At 40.6% G+C, this 22,521-nt stretch overlaps 1 protein-coding gene across 3 annotated transcripts in view; it reads right to left on the bottom strand.

Annotated features, from left to right (window-relative positions):
* Nucleotides 1–5,306: 5,306 nt before the first annotated feature.
* LOC123986496 (WD repeat-containing protein 49-like) overlaps nucleotides 5,307–22,521 on the bottom strand; it is a 29,143-nt gene continuing 11,928 nt past the window's right edge. For all 3 annotated transcript variants that reach the window (XM_046074773.1, XM_046074775.1, XM_046074774.1), the window contains 7 exons: nucleotides 20,329–20,444; nucleotides 17,340–17,470; nucleotides 11,438–11,524; nucleotides 11,244–11,309; nucleotides 9,595–9,785; nucleotides 7,157–7,354; nucleotides 5,307–6,248 (listed from right to left, as the gene is read on the bottom strand). In XM_046074773.1, the coding sequence (XP_045930729.1) occupies nucleotides 6,102–6,248; nucleotides 7,157–7,354; nucleotides 9,595–9,785; nucleotides 11,244–11,309; nucleotides 11,438–11,524; nucleotides 17,340–17,470; nucleotides 20,329–20,444 (936 nt within the window). In that variant the 3' untranslated portion in view covers nucleotides 5,307–6,101. The remainder of the gene's footprint in view (nucleotides 6,249–7,156; nucleotides 7,355–9,594; nucleotides 9,786–11,243; nucleotides 11,310–11,437; nucleotides 11,525–17,339; nucleotides 17,471–20,328; nucleotides 20,445–22,521) is intronic.

Genomic DNA, 22,521 nt, shown 5'->3' with positions numbered 1-22,521 from the left:
CTGCACCCGTCCTCTCCACACTTTCCTTCATCTTTCATATTTGTCCACCTGGCTCCCACTAGCTTTATTTTTGGCTCCAGTTCGAGTGTTAGTTTGGCTCCCAGTGTGACAGTGCTTCAAGCAGGATAAAGACAACACTTGAAGATTCTGGACTTCAGGTGATCAGGGGGATTTAGATACATAGAAGTCCTTTTCCCTGTTTGAACATACTGTAGGGTACATAATCTAGAGTCTCCGAAACATTTCACAGCCAAACACGAACATGGGAACAATTTTAGTTTGGAGGCTGTGTTATGACATCTGTCCTGTGGATGAGTTCCTGCAGTGCATCCGACCATCTACATATCTGAGTCATGACACCAGCTCTCAGTAAATTGGCTGGTAATCACACTAGCGAGAGGGAGTAAAGAAGTGTGAGGTTGCGAGAGCGAAAGCTCAGGGATGTAATACTGTATCTGAAGTGTCAAATGTTCACACAGTCGTGGTATTATGATAGCTCCCTTGAGACATACGTGGGAGGTGTGTGTGTGTGTGTGTGTGTGTGTGTGTTGGAGTGGGGTGGGGTAGGGTGGGGTGGGGTGGGGGGAGGAGGTACGTTCCAGTTATTAATCTGTATGACAATAAATCTTATTTGCGGTGGATGCTAAAATTAACCAGGCAATACCAAGATGAGAACTAAATTACATGACAAATGTAAATTTGATTTATGGTAATTATGCTGCAATAAGGCGGCCTGAGCTGCAATGTGCACCTGCCACCAAACTCATACATACAAATGAAGCTATCTTAAGCATAGAGTACATAAACAGAGATTTATGCACCATTCAAACAGATAAGACAATATTACAAGCCCAGGAGCTTCAGGCCAATTAATGTGTGGAGCGAGTATTTAAATGTATACATACTGTATGCACATACATTTACATTTACTCATTTGGCATATTTACAATTACCATAACCTCAATTATGAGTTAAAATCATCAAGTCAACCTCATTCAAGACTACTAAATTAATATAAACTAAAGCTAAAAGCCATGCAGATTCTATGAACATTCACACACACACACACACACACACACACACACACACAAGACAAGTATACTGCACCAAGAGGCCCATATAGCAGTGCACTTTAATCACGGAGTTCATTTCATTTCCTCTCCTCTCTCCTTTATCACTGGCTTGGCTCTTATTCATCTTCATAAGAAAGCAGAGGAAGAGGAGCCAGCTCCTAATAGCTCACTGATTTACATGATGAGTGTTTTAGCCCCATAGACAAACTCCTGGGAAAGGGGACAGGAGAAAATGCAAGTACACACAGATAGCTTCACACACTCTCCCACACACGTACACACACAGAGGAATGTAATTTGTTTTCATATTACTAAGACAAAGAATTAGAAGCAGATACAAACACACACACACACACACAGATCTATACCCAAACACACACATCAAGAGAACAAACAAGCCAGACCCTGCTATAAACAGATGAGTTAGCACTTGCGCGTTGCTTTGCTTGTTTAGCGTGTAACTCAATTTGAAATGCTAACACTGCCATAGGCTCAGGGGCATGCAGCGGCAGGCTAGCATCATCAGCCCACTTCTCAGCAATTTAACTCCACTCTTTCAACACAGAACAGTTGTGCAGTGGCCCCATATTTTACATACAGTGGATAAAATTAATTGGGCTCACATCATTTGCACGCTGGACCTACTTTGACTTGTAGATGAAGAAGAAGAGGTGTGTGTGTGTGTGTAGGAGGGGGTGTTGTAATGTACCGTAGTATATTAAGTGTGTGACCGTGTTCGCGTGTGTTATTTCTATTTCTGACCATGTGAGATTTGTGCGTCCATGTGTTGTAGAGCTTACACTGATGATAATAGCCACTAGCTCCGCCATTAGAATGCATCATCAGACAGAGGTTTGTTGCGTATGGGTTTGGAAACTAATGATTACATTGATCATGTGTGTAAATACAGGTTACACATAGAATGAAGCAGGAAAAACACAATTACATGCAATGTATTTATCAGCAGACAGATATGTGTGAAGGAATTCAATGAGTATATACATTAGTAAAAGCAAAGAGGTCAAAGAGTGGTGACCCAATCCACTGACATTGCCATCCATTGAGCCAATCACTACCATGGCTAATAAATACATCTAAAAATAACTACAACAAAACCATGTTTCAAGATTCCCAAATGAAAACCGTAGAAGCACACCAACATTAAAATATCACTAACCAGAAGAAGTGTGAATCTGAATCTTTTGGAAAATCGAACTATGCTGAAAAATGTATATGAAGCTTAAGTGTAAAAAAAGAAAAAGGTTAGGATAAGCCCAGAGGCTGGCACAGGCACAATAAAGAGGCAGATACAGAGGAAAGCAAGATACTGTGCAGTACTGAGTGGAAATCTGATTCCATGTAAAGTTTCTTCGAAGAGTAAGTATGGTCATAGCTTCTGCAAAAATCATAAATGAAAAACATTTTGCTAAATACTGCCAATCACCACTTCGTACTAAAACTGTTCAACCAATTAATTACAAGAACTTGGAGGTGGTACTGGTGATTATGGCGCAGGAATTTCGATTAAACTGAGTGAAAGAGTTTTGCAGGACTGACAACCCCACATTTATGTTTGTTGGCTGTCGAGGATAACAGGTGGAGCTCACAGCAAGGGCTCCAATTAAAATCAAAATTAACCTGCCTTCTTGAAATTGCTTTTGCGCCTCCACATCATATGTGTGTGTGTGTTTGTGTGTGTAAATGTTGGTGCTAAATTTAACGACACCTAAATCTCACGGACTCGTTTGGTTATTAGACACGTTTCCAATATTCACTCTTTTAATCTAGTTTGTTAGACTTTCAAGTGATCTTTATGGCTGTGTAAAACCACAAAGATTAAATCATGCACTTTCCTCTGGGAGTGTGTGTGTGTGTGTCACACGGCAGCATGTCTTATTTCTCCTGTGGATACCCGAGTACTTTGTGTTGCTGCAGAGATTAGACTGAGCGCCCAAACCCATCAATATCCATGAATCCTGTATTGCTCACAAACACACACACACAAACACATACAGTGATGGAGTGAGCGGAACAAACCTGACGTTCTCACTCACTGGTAAATGGCTGCTCTGATGGACTGAGGCTATTTAGACAGACACACACACACTCTGCTGGTGATGGAGTGAGGCCATTCCCTATCCTCACCTCATGCCCAGTAGCTGGCTGGCAGCCCAGTGTAAACTTGCCAATTGGCCCTTCCACCAAATCAACCACACTAACTTTTGTGATGAGCTCAGTACAGTAGACACACACACACACACACACACACACACACACAAACACAAACAGATTCACAGAGTCAGTGCTGATTTCCCCTGTATAGTCATGGTGAGCACTTTCTCTCCAGTTCACACATTTCAATAGTTAGCTATTCTTTTAAAATGTGGAGTCCTTTGTCGTTTGACTTGCCCTTGGGCTTACTTAGGCACTTAAATTCTCTCTACTCGACATGTACCATTTTCATCATTCTTCTGAAACCTATTACAGCGTACATTAATGTGACATAAATTTTTTTTTTGATTGCTTACATTTTTATGGTCATGTAGTGATTACTTGTGGGCTTAGATTATAATCATAAGGATTAAATAAAAGTGTTCTTCTTATTCCCTACAGCCTAACTCCATGACATAGCTTTGATTTTATATCTCATTACAGCTAAATATTACAGATTACCTAATATAACTGCCTCAGCCAATAAAAAGGGAAACAGCTTTGAGGGCAAACATGTTTGATCGACCTTTATTAACTGCTTAAAATTATTCATTGTCTCTCACAGACACCATCATTAAGGACTAATAAATGTACTAACTGTAACCATGACCTCTACAGAGCTTTATACTGCTGGGTGGGCACACCATTACTGCTGACTTAAGATGAAGACATCTTTCTTCTTGACTTTAAAAGAGCATCTTTCACTATAACTGCAAAACATACTGTAAACCTAAAAGTACCCTACTAGACTACAGTAACGCTTTTTATTTTGACATAATTTTTGAGTTTCTGAAGAGCAGCTTCTAAGGGATCTTTAAAGCTCTCCCTCCCCGTCTTTACGTTGTGTGTGTAAAAATGTCTGGTTCGGAAGAAAAGAAGAGATGTAGTGTTGATGTATACAGATCTGCCACTGCGTCCCAACATGATATAATGGAAATAGCTGCATTACAGTTAAACAATCGCTGATATAAAGTCAATTATGCTGGTTTCTTCAAGCAACTGCCATTAATGTCTTTACATTATGTTACATGATATAATTTTGTATGACCTTTTGACACAGTAGCAGTGTGTCTCTACATGTGACGAGGTCAGTCAGGCCAGTAAACTTTGGTCCAGACTGAAATATCTCAACTACTGGACTATGGTGATCCTCTGACTTTTCATCTAGCACCACCAGCTGGTCAACATTATCTCTTACTGAGGCAATATTTAACATCTAGAAGGGTAACTGACACAAACTTTAGTACAGAGGGCTAAATTTCTCCAGTAGGTTTTATGACCCAATATCTGCAAAACTAATGCAATTCAGATCAGTTGTACTTTGTGCTAACTAGCAAATGTTAGCATGTTAAAATGCTGAACTAACACGGTGAACATGGTAAACATTATACCTGCTAAACATCAGCATATTAGCGTTGTCATTGTGAGAATGTTGATGTTAGCATTTAGCTCAAAGCACCACTGTGCCAACCCCAACATACAGCCTCACAGAGCTGCCATCATGGTTGTATACTCTCTTAGGCTTGACTTTCCACAAGCTGCAGTTCCTCAGTATATGGCAAGTAAAATCTAATCTTAAAAGTCAGATTATCTTTAGCACACTGTTTCCAAAGGTCAAGACTGAACTTTCATGTTCAAAGTAATTACTCAAGTCTTTATGGAGTAAGGCATTTGAGCAAGAGCCTACACCAGCTGGACTCCAGATAAGCTTTGTCAAGTCTGATGTGTTGCGTGTGTGTGTGTGTGTGTGTGTGTGTGTGTGTGTATGTGTATAAAGTCAGATCCTCAAAGCACCAGTCGCAGAGATGGCAGACAGAGCTGAGATCACTAAGCTGTCTATCTTCATTTGAGGGAGGTCACAGAAACTGAGCTGCCCCCTGTTTCCCAAAGGACAAGTAAGGGAGTTGTTTTAAGACTGCATTCTATTCTTATTTTAAACTCTCAATGGGAAAAGTGCCTCTCTGATCTTGTTTGCTAATTTTCCAATTCAACCACAAGATCAATAAATACAGTCCACTCAAAGACATTTAAGACTTAGTTTAATGATTATAAAATGTCTGAGTTCACAAATTTGTCGCAGTATTTGTTCAGTCTAGAAAACCAGAGAATCAAAACTTCTGATGTACGGTGTTAAACCGTACCTGCCTGAAGCTACTCCATTGGCACTGAATGGGAGACTGACTTTGAGAACCCCATTGAAGACTGTTCAACTTTTACTGACTTTTATAGTACAACAGTGCATTCACCTCCAAACCATAAGACACTCTTATTCCCCAGGAAACAATGTTGAAGGTGATCTCTTTCTGATCTGTTAGCATCAGAGTAAAATCACAGAATTGGGAGCATCACAAATGCTATTTTATTCTTTGCGGTTGTGAAAGGCAGTTGTGACTTTTCACTGTTACGCATCTCACTGTCCTAAGGCATAGAAATAAAATGCCCTTTTAAGTTCTTATGACTGCATCACAGACAATAGCCTAGTTCTCTGTTATGATAAAATATAATTTAGAGTAAATAATATCAAGAAGGTCTTGTCAAATACCTTTAAAACTTAGTTGTTCATCAGAAATTACGGCAGACCGTCTTAATTACCTACAGGACAATTCAAAAACACTGTGCAGACAGTAAAGCAGAGCAGTGGAATTGAAGCTGTACCACTGCAGCACAGTGCACTTTAGACAGACTCAACTCTTTATCTGGATGAAGGTTTTCTTCTGACCACTTCTGCTTCAGCCCTCCCACGTCTTTTATCCCCACTAATGGGTGACACAAGGGTGGATTCTCTGTCCCACAGGATTCCCAAAAAAATGTTAGCCTTTAAATCCCCACCTCTCCACCCTCTGCAAAAGTGTCAGACTCTGGGAGTATCTCACTGGGGTCTGGAGGTGACCTGGTCTTTCTGGTCCGCCCTCGTTCCCTCTGTGGTTGTAGAGGTCCAGGTCTCTCCAAGCACCAATTCTCCTCCTACAGATGACAGACAGCATAAATATTTGGGTTCAGCGTGAGTACGCTGTGACCAAAAGGTTGCTACATGTACAAGATGTGGGGACTTAAACATGCAGCCCAGTCCCCCTGAGAAACTCTCATCAAACTGTAGTGGGAAGCTCTTCAATGCGAGTCACTATCTCAGTATTTTCTCCTTGCTTGAAAGCAAATTCATAATTAACAGGGTTTCCTTTGATAACCTGATATGCTGAATATGGATGTAGTCTTTTATTTGCAGAAATCACCTCTGATCAACATCACACAGACAATCCAACAGTATCTAATGAAACATAAATGTAGCATAAAACCTTTTAAAAAATTCAAAGTGACTAATGAAACTAGATTTGAACAGCTCAGTTGTATGTGTTGCTACACAGTATACAGTATGCACGTGTGCGTGCATGTTTGCTTTAATTCATGCATGTTCTTCAGGATGCGGTGTATTTGTTTGGCTGTGTTTGTGTGTCTGTGTGTGGGCCTGAGGCAAACTGAAATGAAGCAACACTCAGCAGACACACCGCCTCAGGCTAACTTAATATGGGCCTCCTTTGACACAATCACACACACACACACACACACACACACACACACACACGCACGCACGCACGCACGCACGCACGCCTAACCATGGCTTGATGGTGGGTATCACATCCATTCCGTCAACTGGATACTACCACCCACCAGCACGCTGCAGAGTGGGAAGTAAGGCTTTATCAGAGGCAGCCTGCGCCGCTGTATGTTTGAACCGCTAGGATCTGAGGCCGTTACTTTGACAGTGTGGTGCTGAACAATGTCACTTGCATCCAAAATAACTTATTACAAACATGCAGGTTGTGTAATTTAAGCTACTGCGTACGTCAATGGTCCGTGTACGTGTGTTTGTGTACCTGTCCGAACAGACCGATGGTATCTCCAGGCAGGTAGCTAAGAGCCACGCTGCAGTCTGATGATGCAGAGAGAAGGAGGAGTCTCTCGCCATGGAAACACATCTCCAGGTGAGTCACACGGTCAAGGTGTGGGCGGACACTTCCCAGTAGCTTCGGGGGTTCTTTGGTTATTCCATCATCTGGCCCGAGACAATAATGCTGAGGACAGAGGTGCAAAGTAGAGGATTACATCATTTTCCGATGTACAAAAAAATGCATATATATTATATTAAGACCGCTTAAACCTGCCCAAACAAAAAAAATGTAAACTTGATCTTTGGCCTTATCTGATTTGCTGTCAAAAACATACATACATTTATTGTAATTAACACAACTCAGCTTACTTACTTTATTTGACATACTGTGTTATACAGTATGTAAATAAAGACCACACTACTACTACATCATGGGTTAGACCTGTTACTGAACTGCGACTGCATCTAAGAGCACAACACTGTATACTGTGCAATCGTGTTAGTCACCCAGCTGATTCCAAAGCATGCTCCAAATTTGCCGACGGACAGGATTTCTACCAGAGCACTGAGCTTGTCCAACTTCTTCAACTCTGCTTCATATATACATAAATGTCCATAAATTAAACTGGAAGCCAAATGAGACGCACCCATTTGAATTAATCCTTTCTTATAAACTGTGACAGAGAGTTGAGCTGTGAATATTGTGGCAATAATACCCGAGAGGGTGTTCTTTTACTGTGATTATGAGCATGACAGTGACGCAGCCACGCCTTATACCAATGCCATGATCTAAGTCTTCGTAATCAGAGTCAAAAAGTCAAAAGGCCTCTCTGAGGTATCAGAAACTATTCAGCTACCAGACATGTGTTAAGTATGTAAAGTGCATGCTGAAGTGAAGCTCTAATCGGCTGAGATTACTCATAATGTTACTATAGTAATGATTTTATCCTACGCTAGTGGAGTTGATTTGCCAAAATCACAAGATTCCCACACATTTCAGTCTGTTTGTTGTCTGTTAAAAAAGGGAAGCAAACAATACTCCTGTCATTCATTCATTCATTCATGAATAAAGTACTTACGGGGATGAATAAAATATCTATTTATCTACACAGCCTCAAAAATGTTAAATAAAATACCAACGGGGATGGGGGAATTTCCTCCTTCTGCTAATATATTCAGGAGGAGCCCCCCCACTCTGCCCCCCATCACCATACTCAACAGCCCTGTGTCTGCTGTGGAATCCTTCAGATTTCTGGGATCCACTATATCCTAAAGTGGGAGCCCAACACTGACACCATCATCAAAAAGACCCAGCAGAGGATGTACTTCCTGCGTCAGCTCAGGAAGCTCAACCTGCCTAAGGACCTGCTGATCCACTTCTACACAGCCATCATCCAGTCTGTTCTCTGCACGTCCATTACTGTCTGGTTTGGATCTGCCACTAAAAAGGACAGGGACAGACTAAAATGGACAGTCAGGACTGCTGAAAAGACCAATGGTGCCAACCTGCCCTCCATTCAGGACTTATACATTTTCAGAGTCAGGAAACGGGCAGGAAACAGCTTACTCTGACTCACAATGTCAGGAACCATTCCTGTGCAATAACCCAGTAACTCTGCCTCTATTCAGGCGCCTGTTTACTGGCCACTTATCATTTATTTATTCATCATTCTCTATTTCAGAGCTGTTCATACTGTTCATATTGTAAATTGTATATACTGTTTTCCAAATCCACTTACCTCATGTACATATAATATTAATTTATTCCAGCATTCATTGCACTCATCACACTGTGTGCATATATGCTTGTATGTGCACCTGTATATCTCCACCTCCAACATGTACATAATCATAACAACAATGGTAATAATTTAAACCTGCATTCTTTGTACTCTGCTCATTGCACTATTGTCTCAATCTGTCTGTTTTGTTCATAATGTGTGTATATATGTGTTCTCTATACTGTAGCCTGTGTTTGATTTTATTACTGTATTAGCGTATTGTATAAGTAAGCACATCATGAGCATTCCAGAGTCAAATTCCTCGTATGTGTACACATACCTGGCAATAAAGTTGATTCTGATTCTGATACTAATATGAGTGGAGATTTTCTAAATGATTGACTGGTCTGGTTGTACTCTAAGCTGCTGGGGCTTCAAAATGACAGACAGTGCTGTCATTTTGAGAGTGAACAACAGGCCTGATCTAATGGAAATATTGAGGTTCACTCTATCTTTACTGTCTAATACAGCCTGCCTGTTGATCTCTGTCCCTCCCTCTGGTTCTGTGTCCACCAGTCTGCATCACTCTCTCTGTCTTTGTCACTCTGTCTCTTGAACTATTTACACAGATGTCATGGTAGCATGTAGTTTCATTGTGAATCAGTGTGGTCCACTGCAGCTGCCGTTCAATATAAACACCTACCTGAATGTCCCAAATTTTGAGTGTTCCCTCCCTGTCTGCCGTAGCTAAATATTTTCCACAGGGGCTGACAGTCATAACTATAGACCCCAGGTCTCCGTTGTGAGCTGTGAACTGTCCCACCAGACAGCTGTAGACAGTGTTCCAGAGTCTGACCACACCTGAACCTCCACAGGACACCAAGTCTGCGCCACCTGATGAAGGGAAATGCATGTCAGGAATAATCACTGCATGACTTTTGAGGAAGTGTGTGTGTGTGAGGTAAATATGTAGCGTCAATAGCACAAAGATTGAGCCACTGAAAATCCTTAAAAACTTAACTACATGTGCAATCCTATTTTAGACAGCATGGAGGGAAAGTTAGGAGCAGATACAGTATCAATGGAAGAAGCAGATTTGACCACCAACAGACCATCAAGGGGCCAATCTACCAGCCACAGGCAGAGATGTACATTTTCAAAAAGAGACTGTGCCTTTGCATGCAATAAAGCGTTTTCTCAATAGGAATGCAGATGCTCAGATGCAGAGTCAAAAAGAGGCTGAGGTGCAAAGTGTTTGCTGGAAAATGAGTTGGATCTGGGACACCAGAAGCTCAAAGATATGCTGCTCTATTGATCAACAGCTCTATTCTGCTAGGGGAAGACTCAGTCTCAACAACAACAACAACAACAACAACAACAACACACACACACACACACACACACACACACACACACACACATCGTTGCCTCAGTCAGTGTGAGCAGCAAGCATAAAGGCCAGGGTCCAGAGGCTGATCATGTTTTTTGTTTTTTTACCAAGCGGCTAAACAGCTACAGCGAGCAGAAGCAGCAGCTACTGTTGAAATAATGCTGAGAATAAATCAAAGTGGAATAAAAACCCAAGCAACCACATGTACCGTTAAAATAAAGAAGGAAAGAAAAGTAAACTTCAGAGATTGAGTTTCTGCATATGGAAAGTAGATAGAAAAAGGAAAACTCACCACTTCAAACAATCACTGATGTGCAGCTACTGTACTAAGCACAAGATACCCGAAGCCTTACTGTCCTTGTGATGTGTAAACACAATACACACAATATGAGTAACGCACAAGTGTGCATCTGTGTATATGCAACTCTGTATTTCAACAACAAAAACAAGGCTGTATGCAGTATATTTGACATTTAAAAATGCTTTTGATTGTAGAACTCTTTCTACTCTCTAAAGTAACTTACACTGTGTTTGCATCAGCTATAACTCTTCAGATCGACGGTTCTCACATAACAACTAGGTATAGGCCTACAGGCAGAATATATGTATAAATAGACTTTGGTCTCAAAACAAAAGGGCAAAATCACCACCCAGTTTCTGAGTTGGGATGGTTTTATGGCCATAATAATAGAACTGGCATAGTTGTTTGAGCAGGATGACGTGTTCATTTCAGCAACAATGTGACGGGTCAAATTATAAAATATAGAATTTATTTGGGTAAAAATAATTAGTTTTATAATCACTGCTTTTATTTTGAGATTGCTCCTGAGGTGACGGTGCCTAAAATTGTTACTCAAACATTGTGCAGTGTCCCATAACTTACAAACCCTATTAAAACAAATAACCCACGCTCTAAGGTTGATAAGGATTACACAGCTGCTGTTTAGTATTCAATATTTCACCTGTAGCTGCAGCCTCAGACGTGCGTCCCGGTATAAAGAACAGCCTAGTGATGGCAGAGAAATTACCTAGAAAATCAGAGTTGAGAAAATAATTCAAAGGTAAAGAAAAGAGAGACAGATCAGCTAAACAGTAAGAAACACTTACTTAACAAATGCATGTGTGTGAAAGTGAGGCTTATATAGCTGCTCCTTGCCTTCTCTGTGTTCAGCATGTGGCCGTAGTTTCCTCAAAGCCTTTTCTGTGCTGCTGTTCCACACCATAATCTCTCCATCGTAGCTTCCTGCACACATCAGAAGTGAGGCGAAGTGCAACAACTTATGATAAATCTTAAAGCTATTATGCTCATTTTCAGGTCAAAATCTGTTTTAAGGGTTGTAAGGGTTAATTTTCAAAAAATACCATATTTTTGTCCTACTGCACATTGCTGCAACTCCTCTTTTCACCTGTGTGTTGAACGCTTCGTTTTAACTATGGAGTGATACATCTTGTCTCTAAATGATCTTTGTTGGGAGTTGCACATGCGCAGTTCCTAGTTAAAGACTACTAGCCAATCAGAATCAGAGAAGGCCGGGTCAGTGAGAAGCCGGTAAACAGCTTTGATTCAGCTGTATATCCCCTCACCAGCTTATCAACATGGACTGGAGCAAGAGTTTCAGAGTGGTGAGTTATTAATCTGTAACAAAAGTATCTTTCATCCATAAAGTTTTAACTGAGCTCTGTCTCTACATCACAGCAACAACTTTATATCCATTGACTGCCTGGAGGGTAGCTAGTGTTTGGAGGGGAGAGGAGAAGTGTGTGCTGCAGCTCAGTGTTTTTCCACCGGTGTTTTTGAGGGCGTGTCGGACTAGCTGCTTGGCGAGCATTATATGAGGCGCATTTAGCTTTCATCCCTGTGACACAGGGATGAAAGGGAAACGGCTGGACTACAAACGAGCTGTTTTCAGACAGTTCAGAGCAGAGTTTTCTGTGGGAGATGGGAACTTCCTTTGGGCTGGACTTTGGGCTTTTTCACTTTGCAAACCTATTACATGCACAAAAAAGATATATAACTCCATAAAGGAGAGGGAAAAAGCCAAAAAGCATAATACCACTTCTTTAAAATCGCACAATGCTTTTTGGCATTTTTGTATTGACAAATACAAAAGCTGACAGGCTTATATATTACCTAAGTCCATTAAATCAGAAAGAAAATGTCACATTTTCAGAAGAAATATCAACAATCAACACACTGTCAACACACACATCTTAACTTTCCTCTTGCTGCTGAATCATGCAAGCCAGCCACTACTGCCACTGCTGCAAGATGATAAAGCTCAACATCTGTCCCCAGCTACCATCTGTTCCACCACTCAAGCCTTAACATTCACCTCAAGAGGAAGTGCTTTTCAAATAATCTGCATTATATATAAGAAAGTGTGTGTGCGTATGGGTGTGTGTTTATCATATAAGGCAGGAATCTAATCAGGTGATTTGACAGTTGAACAGCAGGAGTTAATAAGATATGTGAGGAGTGTGTTTGCTATAGGAGGTGTGTATGTGTGAGCAATAGGAGGTATAAAGTTTATGAGTGTGGGTCGCCTGCATTATTCATGCAGCCCAGGGCCAGCATCTGTATTTCAAGTGATTTTTTTCATGCCGTGTGTGTGTGTGTGTGTGTGTGTGTGTGTGTGTGTGTGTGTGTGTGTGTGTACAACATTGACAGAGAGTTGTAAATGGGGCAAAGGGGCAGTGTAGATCTCGGCATCATTTACACAATGTTGAGCTTTAAAATGGAGCTGGATTAACATCACCTTCAATAACTTTTAAAGGTGCTCTAATAAACTCAAACCTGGGAATTTCTAACACACACACACACACACACACACACACCAGAAAAGGATCAAAGACAGTCCGTGATAGACAAGGAGATACGTGAAAGGACATTCACGAGCACAATAACAAACTAACTCCTTTTCATTAAAAGAGTACTCCACCAATTTATTTAGTATTGCACTCTTATGACAGCGCCGGACTCAGGACTCAGGAAGGGGAAAGTTTTAAAACCTGGTGCCAACATTACCTACAATACGACTCGACTGCTGACAGTTTGGTCGGAGATTCATGTGTGTTTAACTAGAAGCAGTTAAAGTAGCCTCAAGCAGAGACACATACTGTAGGTCTGGTAAGCTCACAACTCCACACTCCTTGATTTATTTTCATCTTCAAAGTTAGTGAAACTAGTCTTCAGCCTCAATCGATGCTGTCTCAAGTGACATCACTTGAGACATTGATCAGACTTCACAGCAGTCGTACTCAGTGAGACCTGTAAACACACTTTCATGTGTAAAATTGTTGGAGTTCCCCTTTAACTCACCAACTTGTCAACAAAGACATTTGAAATATACAGTACCAGAGCATCCTCAGCTTGAAAAAGATGTCATTTATGTCATTCACTATTCTGATTTCTGCATTTCCATAACATGCTGGCTGTCCATAAAAGTCCAGATGAGTTGGTCTTTGGTCACTTGGAAGGTGTTCAGCCATGGAGGATTAAGGGATCCAAGGAAGAAGGAAGAGTGAAAAGGGGGAGGTTGTGACGGAGGTACACAGGACCCCTGTGTACATGTACCCTGCTGGGTGTGTGTCTGTCTGTGTGTGTGCGTGTGTGTGTGTGAGAAGCCAAGCGGAACCTAGCGATGACTGAATATGGATGAGGAGGCTTCAGTCCCACACCAGCCAAATGTAAATGTTCCTGCTGCAACTTGATTCAACTTGAGACCCAAACAAACAGACGCATGTACACACGCTCAAACACACACACACACACACACACACACACACACACACAGTCCCGAGCATGTGTGCCCAACAGAACTTTAAATTGACTTTTGTCACTGGTGGCCATGATGCGCCCACTGCTTTCACTTGGCAGCACTAGCACATGATTTGGCAACACGCACGCTTTGATGTGAAAAAGCATTACTTGCTGCAACCCTGAAGCAATATGCTGCCTAATAAAAACTAATGTGTCATCGCTTTTAGAAATCTTTGGGCTTCAAGGATTTGGTGAAGAAAGAATTAGCAAAAATAGTTAATGTAGAAAATCACACAGTGATAGTTCTAATCCAGTCCCACACCTAAATGTGGAAAAATTGGGACATGAATTCATCCTTTCTTCACATTTGGAGGAATTTATGAATGGCTTACATCATTACATTTTTTTTTCTGGACAAAACATTAGTTGATCTGGATATACCAGTACCCCTTACGACAGAAAACCATTCCAAAAACTGCAAGGTCACAGGTTTGATACCCACAAATTGCTCTTTTTTCTTTCTTTAGGAGACCAGCAACTTCACGGCAAAGATATTATCAGATAAAGTGCAGCATTTTAGCTTATAATGTAAAATACAATTTATGGAGTGAATCATTTGCATTCATCCAACAGGTTGCCAAGATCTCAAGAGCAGCCAATATTGTGAACCAAATAGCTGAGTGACAGAAAGATGTCACAGACAGCGTACTTTGCTGGTGAACTGAAAAATATTCAATCATAGCTTTTGTTTGGTCAATTTCTTGCATCAGCTATTAACAAAAAGGATTCAGTGATTTGGTTTAAGCCCAAAAAAAGCAATCACACTGTCACATTTCAGAGACATACACAAATAAACACACCTTCAAACACACCAACATATATCATTTTATTCTCTCTCCAGTAAATACAAACCTCCATCCCTGCAGTCATACAACACACACTCATACAACACACACACACACACACACACACACACACACGCTTGAAAGACAAAGTACTATGTCTCATTTCCCCACACTCCCACTGAGAGAGCTCTAATAAACATAATTTAAATTGGGCATTTGGATTAAATTGGAGGTGGAGGGTGCAGTGAGGGGCTGTGTGTGAGAGAGTGTGTGTGGGTGGGGGAAGAAATGCAGCAGGCTAACTAGGGAGATGAGGTAAAAAAAAAATAAACAGAAGTGAACGGGGAGTGTCAGTTAGAGACTGGAAAAAAAAAAGAGGAAGCAGGCAGAGAGAGGAGCTGAGCACACCGTCAAAGAAATTGAGGAGTGAACTTTGAAGAAGTTTCCAAGTTCACAGAGTAGCTCCTGAATTGTGCTTTTGTTCCTGCTGCAACTATTTATTTCCCTCCAAACCATTCCTCCCTCCATCTTCGAGAACACTCACTCTTACCCATACCTTTCCACCTCCATGCCTCACTTTATCGCTCTCTATATTTATCTCTGGGGTTGATGCGTCTCAGAAGGTCAGATAAGGTCTGCAGTTTGTGTCAGACTGGTACAGACTGGTAAACTGAAGCTGAACTTTCAATACGTGAGCCAAAGGGATACAACTTCACAAACTGAAGAGCATTCTGGGGAAAATTGGATGCAGTGTTTGTAGTTTGATGGTTATAGAAGTGGACCAGTGACTGGAGGATTGCCAGTTCAATCCCCCAGGCAGAAAATTCTAAGAATGTGATGAGGCGCCTTGCTGGTATTTCAAAGTATGCTGTCTTCACATACTAAAGACAGACGCATTCTGCTTAGCTTTAGCCTTGGGGTGCTGGTTTTGTCATGTAATGGGCAAGTTCTCTGTTTCTTTGGTTAATGGTGGCTGTCAGTCTTGAGTTGCTGGATGTGACAGCTTGGCCAGTGGGATCAAGTGCCACAGGGGTCCACCAAATCATAAAAACTCTAACATCCATGCGCACAAACTTTGGAGACAACTTCCAAAGACGATACGAACTCACAGAAGAATACAAAATAGAATGATTGAAAGAAGACAGAATACTCCTCGTCTGCTCTTCCATTAGCCAGGGGCGTCCAGTGTTCCTGCATTTTAATAAGTGCTGGTGTGATTTTAAGACTCTATACTGATTTCATTTCCATTTCATACCACTGAATCCATGGAGTCATCCGTTGCCTGATCATTTTGATGGTAATTCTGGATAATTTTCTGCAATGTATAATTTTATTTGCTCTTTTTCTTCCAAGCGTTTCGTGCAACAACACTACTACGGAAAGGATGCAGACATAAAAACCCCTACCCCTGCTGGATCAACCTACTACTTAGGAAAAAACAACAAGAAGACAAAAACAGAGGAGATTTGTTGGTCTGAGTAATTGTCCCTCCAAGCTCTCTGTGGGTAGTGCTTAGTTATGGTTATGTTACCTCTCACACGAACAGAAAGAGAGAGAGGAACAAAACTACAAAGAAAGACTAGGAATAAGTGAAATGAGAAGTGTTTGTAACTTTTTATAAGAAATACATCTTGACGAATGCTAGCACTGAGCAGAGCAGTGGATGTATTTTTTTTATCATATATGCTGCTTTACCTTTCCAGTTCACCTGCCTCTAATACAGCTCTAATTAAGAATTTAATAAGGACAGAGCTTGCCAGTTAATACTAACATGTAAAGGTTTCAGCCTCTGCTGGAGGCAAATGTCAGTTCAGAATAGAGAAAAAGGAAGATGTTCCTCTGAGGAATAAAATACTGATTTATGAAGAAACAAAACTGCCAAAATAACCATCTAAAATACTGCTGTATGTTTCAGCAGTGCAGCTTACTTACCGTAAGCTGCACTGCTGAAACAGAGGCGCCACAGGGAAGAATGCTGTATGGGTGCATGCACCAGCACAGTTGCACTTTTGATAGTGAATTCTGAAATGTAGAGCTATTTCCAGCAAAGAAAGACGTGTGGAGCATGAGTCTTTTGATAACAATACCACTCACTTTAATCAGCAGATAACTGCTCCCAGTTATTTTCATTTGAAGTTTGAAGTTGTTGTTTTAACTAATATTCATTTTAATGTCCTAGCCATTGTTTTTTTTCACAATCTCTCGATTTCTTCGGCATGAGCTCTCATTTAATGAAGGAAAGAGAACACGCAGAAATATAGGAGCACACATGCACCCTCGTGACACCGGCTGCACTTCTGTTCAAATGAAAGTTGACATAGTGCTCACAGTAAGTCAATAACTTACATATACACTATAATGTGTGGATGAAATAACTGTCATCTTTACATTGTCTCCTGTTAGTTTTTTTGTCAATTTCAAAAGTGTGCCATCACATGTATACACACACACACCTGTGACCAGAGTCTGTGGAGGCTGGAATGCAGCACAGAGCACATCACTGCGATGCTGAACGCCTCCCTTCCACTCTGACGGTTCAACAAAAGGCTGCGAGAAGGAGTGCAGACGGAAAACTGTTAACATCCTGCAGAGACAGAGAGAAGGTGGTGGTGAGAAAGGTGTGCTACATACACAAACCTCTTAGACTTTCTTTACAGTGTATTTGTTAATGGACAACCTGGTTCATCAACACACACTCACTTCACTCAGCTGACGTGCATTTTATTAATCAGGAATGGGTAATCTTTTATGTTATTATAATCCTTATTACTAGTAATAGTGGGAACATCAGCAGCAGTGGCAGCTGTGATTGTAGCAGTAATAGTAGTCAGGGCAGGAATTTCACAGGGGCCATGACGGCCATGGTCAGTTTGGTCTTATGCCCCTCAAAAAACGATGTGCCCTGCGGCCACAGTGGCCTCAATAACCCACCCGCACTGCTCCAGCTGATTTTACTGTTTTCTCTTCTGCTTCTTTCCTGTCACTAAGTTTTTTGGACACCAGTGTCTTTTGTTGAGATTCTGAATTCTTATCAAGTTAAACGCTGCGCACATAACCAGTGGTGGGTTAGTTTTAAAGCCTGGTATGTAACCACTGGAAAACTGGGCTTTTTATGACGATAGTTTCATATAAGTGTACCACCGGCAAACTGGAATGAGACTTAATCAAACTCATCCTGATTTGTCAATGCTGCAAAGTTGTGACTGAATGAACTTCTAAGGTCTGGTGAGCTGAGGACAAATAAGACAAGAAACCATAGATTCTTCTTCTTCTCTATGACTCTCCTCTGTAACCTCACTGCGCTGCATCACTATAAACTATGATGAACTGGAGTTCCCTGTTGTTGACTGTGTAGTTGCAGTGGCTGCTTTTCACATCCAGTATGTTGGTGTTTGCAGTGCTTGTGTGCTGGCTGCTGTAGTGTAAAACATTCTTAAATTGTTGTAAAAAAACAAAAACAAATTGTTAGTAACCATTAGATATAAATTATCCTGGCCATTCAAATTAATACAAAATAAAATGAATATGTCACCATTTAGTGTGACGTCATTATATAGACTTCTGTCAGCACACACTGTGACTGACCCTTCAGATAAGATTCATCATTTCCATGGGCTTAAAATCATTGTTTCTTTTGATGGCTTTGCTGCCTTGCCATTTGCCTTTTGTGCCCTCAAAAAAATTTAAACACCAACCAAGCCTGGTAGAAGTGAAAGTAGTTGGAGCTGTATCAGTGGCTGCAATAGTAGCAGTGAGAGCAGTAGCAGTAGTAATGGAATAAGAAGTACCAGTGGTAGCAGAGTCAGTAGTAGTGGTAAGAGTAGTAGATGTGGTAGTATCACTAGCGCTAGGAGTAATAGTAACGGTAGTGAGTGAGTAATAGTTGCAGTAGTAGTAGTAGCAGTGATAGCAGTAGTGGTAACAGCAGTAGCAACAGTAACAATAATAGTAGTAATAGGAGTAGCTGTATCAGCTGTAGTATCCGTTGCAGTAATAGTAACATTAGTAATAATAATTGTAATAGTGGTAGAAGTAATAGTAGCTATAGTAGCAGTAATAGCATTAGCAATAATCATAACAGTGGTGGCAGTAGCGGTAGTAGTAGAAGTCAAGTCATGGTAGTAGTATTAAAGTGGGCATTTCAGTTTGAATCTGGGAATATTCAATTTCAGATTTTCCAACCGTATGGAAAGTTTTGTATTTTCACCCATTTTGAAGCAATTCTAAAAGAGACATTATTACCAGTAGAAACTAGAGGAGCAGAAGCAGTAGTATTATTAGTAGTACAATGTGCATTTAACAAGGTTAAACTCTAATTGACTCTAATTTGAATCTGGACAATTTTCTCACATTTTCGACTGTTTCCGAATAAGACAGATGATCACCAGTAGACAATGTATTGGATTATAATACATTTTAATATGTCATACGTCATTGGGATGATGTCTAAGATTACTCCAATATAAACAATATTTTCCCTTCTCCATACTTAAACTTTGTTTTACACACGCTACACTTCAAGACAGTGTTTGTAATGAACATGGAGGCTGTCATTATTGTCATCATCTCAGAAGCGTTTTAAAGCACACCTGCAATGAGCTATTCTTGTTTTTATTGTTGTGCAGCGCAATGATGCACTATGGTTTCAAACAGAAGAATATGTCTATCAGTGGAATGTGGATATTTCAACCTGCATGAGACTGTGTGAGCAGCAGAAGGCAATAAGACTTTGAATTAGATGCCAATGCGACACAGCACTATATGCATTAAACTGTGGTCTAGGTGGATGCGAAGAAACAGGAAATTATATGAGTGATGAAAGTCATAACAGCAGTATTTTCTTTTTTTACTGCTGCTGATTTGTCGTCTATGTTCTCTTTACCACTGTGAGACCCCAGGGAGCAAGAAAGAGTGTGTGTGTGTGTGTGTGTGTGTGTGTGTGTGTAGAGAAGAGAAGAGAAGAGAGAAAAAGACAGAGAGAGGGAGTCGTATAACTTGATGATAGCACAGTGCTGAGTTCAGCTCACTGGGTGTGAAATGATGATGATGAAGATGAAGAGCAGATGTGAAAGAAACACACACACACACACACACATAAATAAGAGGTAGTGATACTCGTTAGAGTCCAGATGTCTGGTTGGCTCTGAGTCGTTGGCAGGCAGAAGGAGCAGGAGGGGACAGATAGAAACACATACAGTGTTTCTCACATACACTCACACTCATTCTAATTCTTTGACAGGTGCTGTCTCTTTCATACAGTGTGCAAACATGCACAGTCTATGGTGGTGTCACTGCATCAAAACACTCTACTATATATTCACCTCTTTATTTTGCACACATTTTTTGTTGTTCAGTATTGCACATTTTGTGTTGTATTCGATCTTTATCACTGTTTGCAAGTAAAACATAATGATCACACTTAAATACACACATATACAGTACCTTTCCCATCCCATCACCAGTATACTCCTCTTTAGCAGCAGAACCTGTGAGATCTCCACAGCCCGACCCAGGCCGGCGTTCATTCTGTGGAGGCAGCGGCCATTGAAGTCCCACACCTGCCGAAGACAGAACAAATGACACTCATCACAACACCATCACACCCAAATACCAACAGAGAAAACTCCTCAACATGTCACCTTCATGTTTCTTAGGACATTTAGCAGAACGTCATATTGCTACACAAACTGTATATGGGACTCGGTTTTGTCAGCCTTCACATATCCAACATTTTCTTGTCTAGAAAAGAAAGAGGCAACAGAAATAGGAGCAGCTATATTCATTTTTGAAAGAATAGCTTATTTTGTTTTTCCAAGAAGAGAAGATGTTTTTAAATGACAATATTTTTTGGCTGCCAACTATCACACTATCAAGCTATTGTCATATTGTACATCCATCAAACATGTCTGTCCATGTATCCCATTTTGCATGATGATGCAGTCTGGATCTGTGTTCTGGCATTTCACAAACACTGATTGGCCCAATGGGAACGCTGTAATTAAAAGGTCAAAATTTCAAATTCTGAATGGGCCTAACTGCTACACCGCGGGTTCAGTGTTGATGAAAATTGGAGAGATGATGCATCTTGTTACTGATTGACCCAAGGGGTGCCTGCTTCTTCTGCTGAGGATGACATGTGTAGCTGTTTCAAATGGCACTGTGACAGTGTACCTGACACAGCTTGCACATGGCTGCATTCTCACAAGAGCTCACAGGATCAGAGACCTGATGTGGTTGATTATATTGATTGTAATATCCATAATTATAATTATTATTTAACAAATGTGGAGAACAATTGCACTAAGCTTGGAGTCCGTGGGCCTATGTAGTGCTTGAATGTGGAGTGCAAAGAAAGTCACATAGCACAACATACCAACCAAAGAAAAATTAAAAGCTGTGTAAGACACGATTCTGCCAACGTTATTAGAGAAGATTCAGACAGAGAGAACGATAAATTTTTCTAAAACACAAAAATTTGAGCAAACATTCATTATATAAGATGTCAACATGGATAACCAAACACACACAAAAAGTGGCTGATGGTATGCATACGCCAATATCTTAATTTTTGGTATGATGGTATTTTCTACTGGCACCATTTCCTGCATGAAACTGGTATGCATCAGGGGCATGTCAGTGGATTGGAGTGTTATGTCACATAGGCAACAAGTTCAATGATCAAATGTATCGCATTCCTCAAATAAATTGCCAAAAATAATGTGTTTGCAACTACTTGGTTAGGTGGCTCTATATTTCTGTTATTGATTCACTCAGACTTGCTCTGGTGGCTCAGCTAATTATAGCCATGTTAGTTAAGGTTAGCTCAAATATTAGCTTTGGCTACACCCCCAAGTATATATTAAATTATTTTACAATCCAGTAACTTAACATGTTTTTTTTCACACTTTTCACAAAACAGCAGTGACGTTACATTTTTAATAAAGATATACTTGCATTACAAAAACGTTTAAGTCACTACTTGTTGTAAAACTTGACAGAAAATCTGCATATGTGTCGGTGGGAGGCGGAGGGCGTGCCATGACAAAGTGGGCCAGTTGAGGACAGCTTCTTCATGCCAAAACGATTGAAAAGTTTTAAGGTGAATTTAAATGTGTTAGGCCGTTATGATGTAGCTACGGAGCCTGCGCACATAGCTGCTGTGTTACATCTGTAACATGTGCCTCCTCAAAAATAAATTGTAACTACAACGTGTCTACGATGGCAACGGGTCCTTTTTTTATATGATCATGACACATCAAGACCACAGCATTTAGTGTTTCCTACTATAACTTTCGGATGTAGAATATATATAGTGAACATGGCTCCTCCAGTCTGCATGTCGGTGTCCTTGTGTGAACTAAGAATGTGTTCATTTCTGTTTCTATTTTGAGTGGTTGGAAAGACTAGAAAGTCATTATACAAATACAGACCATTTACCCTTAAGCACCTTGAAGTTCACTCAGTAATCTAGTACATCCATCTTATGTTGCTGTCAACAAGTAAAATCTGACGCTTAACTACAAATCTAAACCTGCTCCGTAGCTATCTAGGGTAAATGGCAGAGCTTTCTATCACTTCACAATCTATTCTCCATTTTTGCAATTCAGAGTTTGCATGTGACCTGCAGCTACCATA

Source organism: Micropterus dolomieu, linkage group LG17, assembly GCF_021292245.1.
Source record: "Micropterus dolomieu isolate WLL.071019.BEF.003 ecotype Adirondacks linkage group LG17, ASM2129224v1, whole genome shotgun sequence".
Lineage (NCBI taxonomy): Eukaryota > Metazoa > Chordata > Actinopteri > Centrarchiformes > Centrarchidae > Micropterus > Micropterus dolomieu.
The sequence above is the reverse complement of the archived record's forward strand: the minus strand, read 5'-3'. Positions and strand labels throughout refer to the sequence as shown.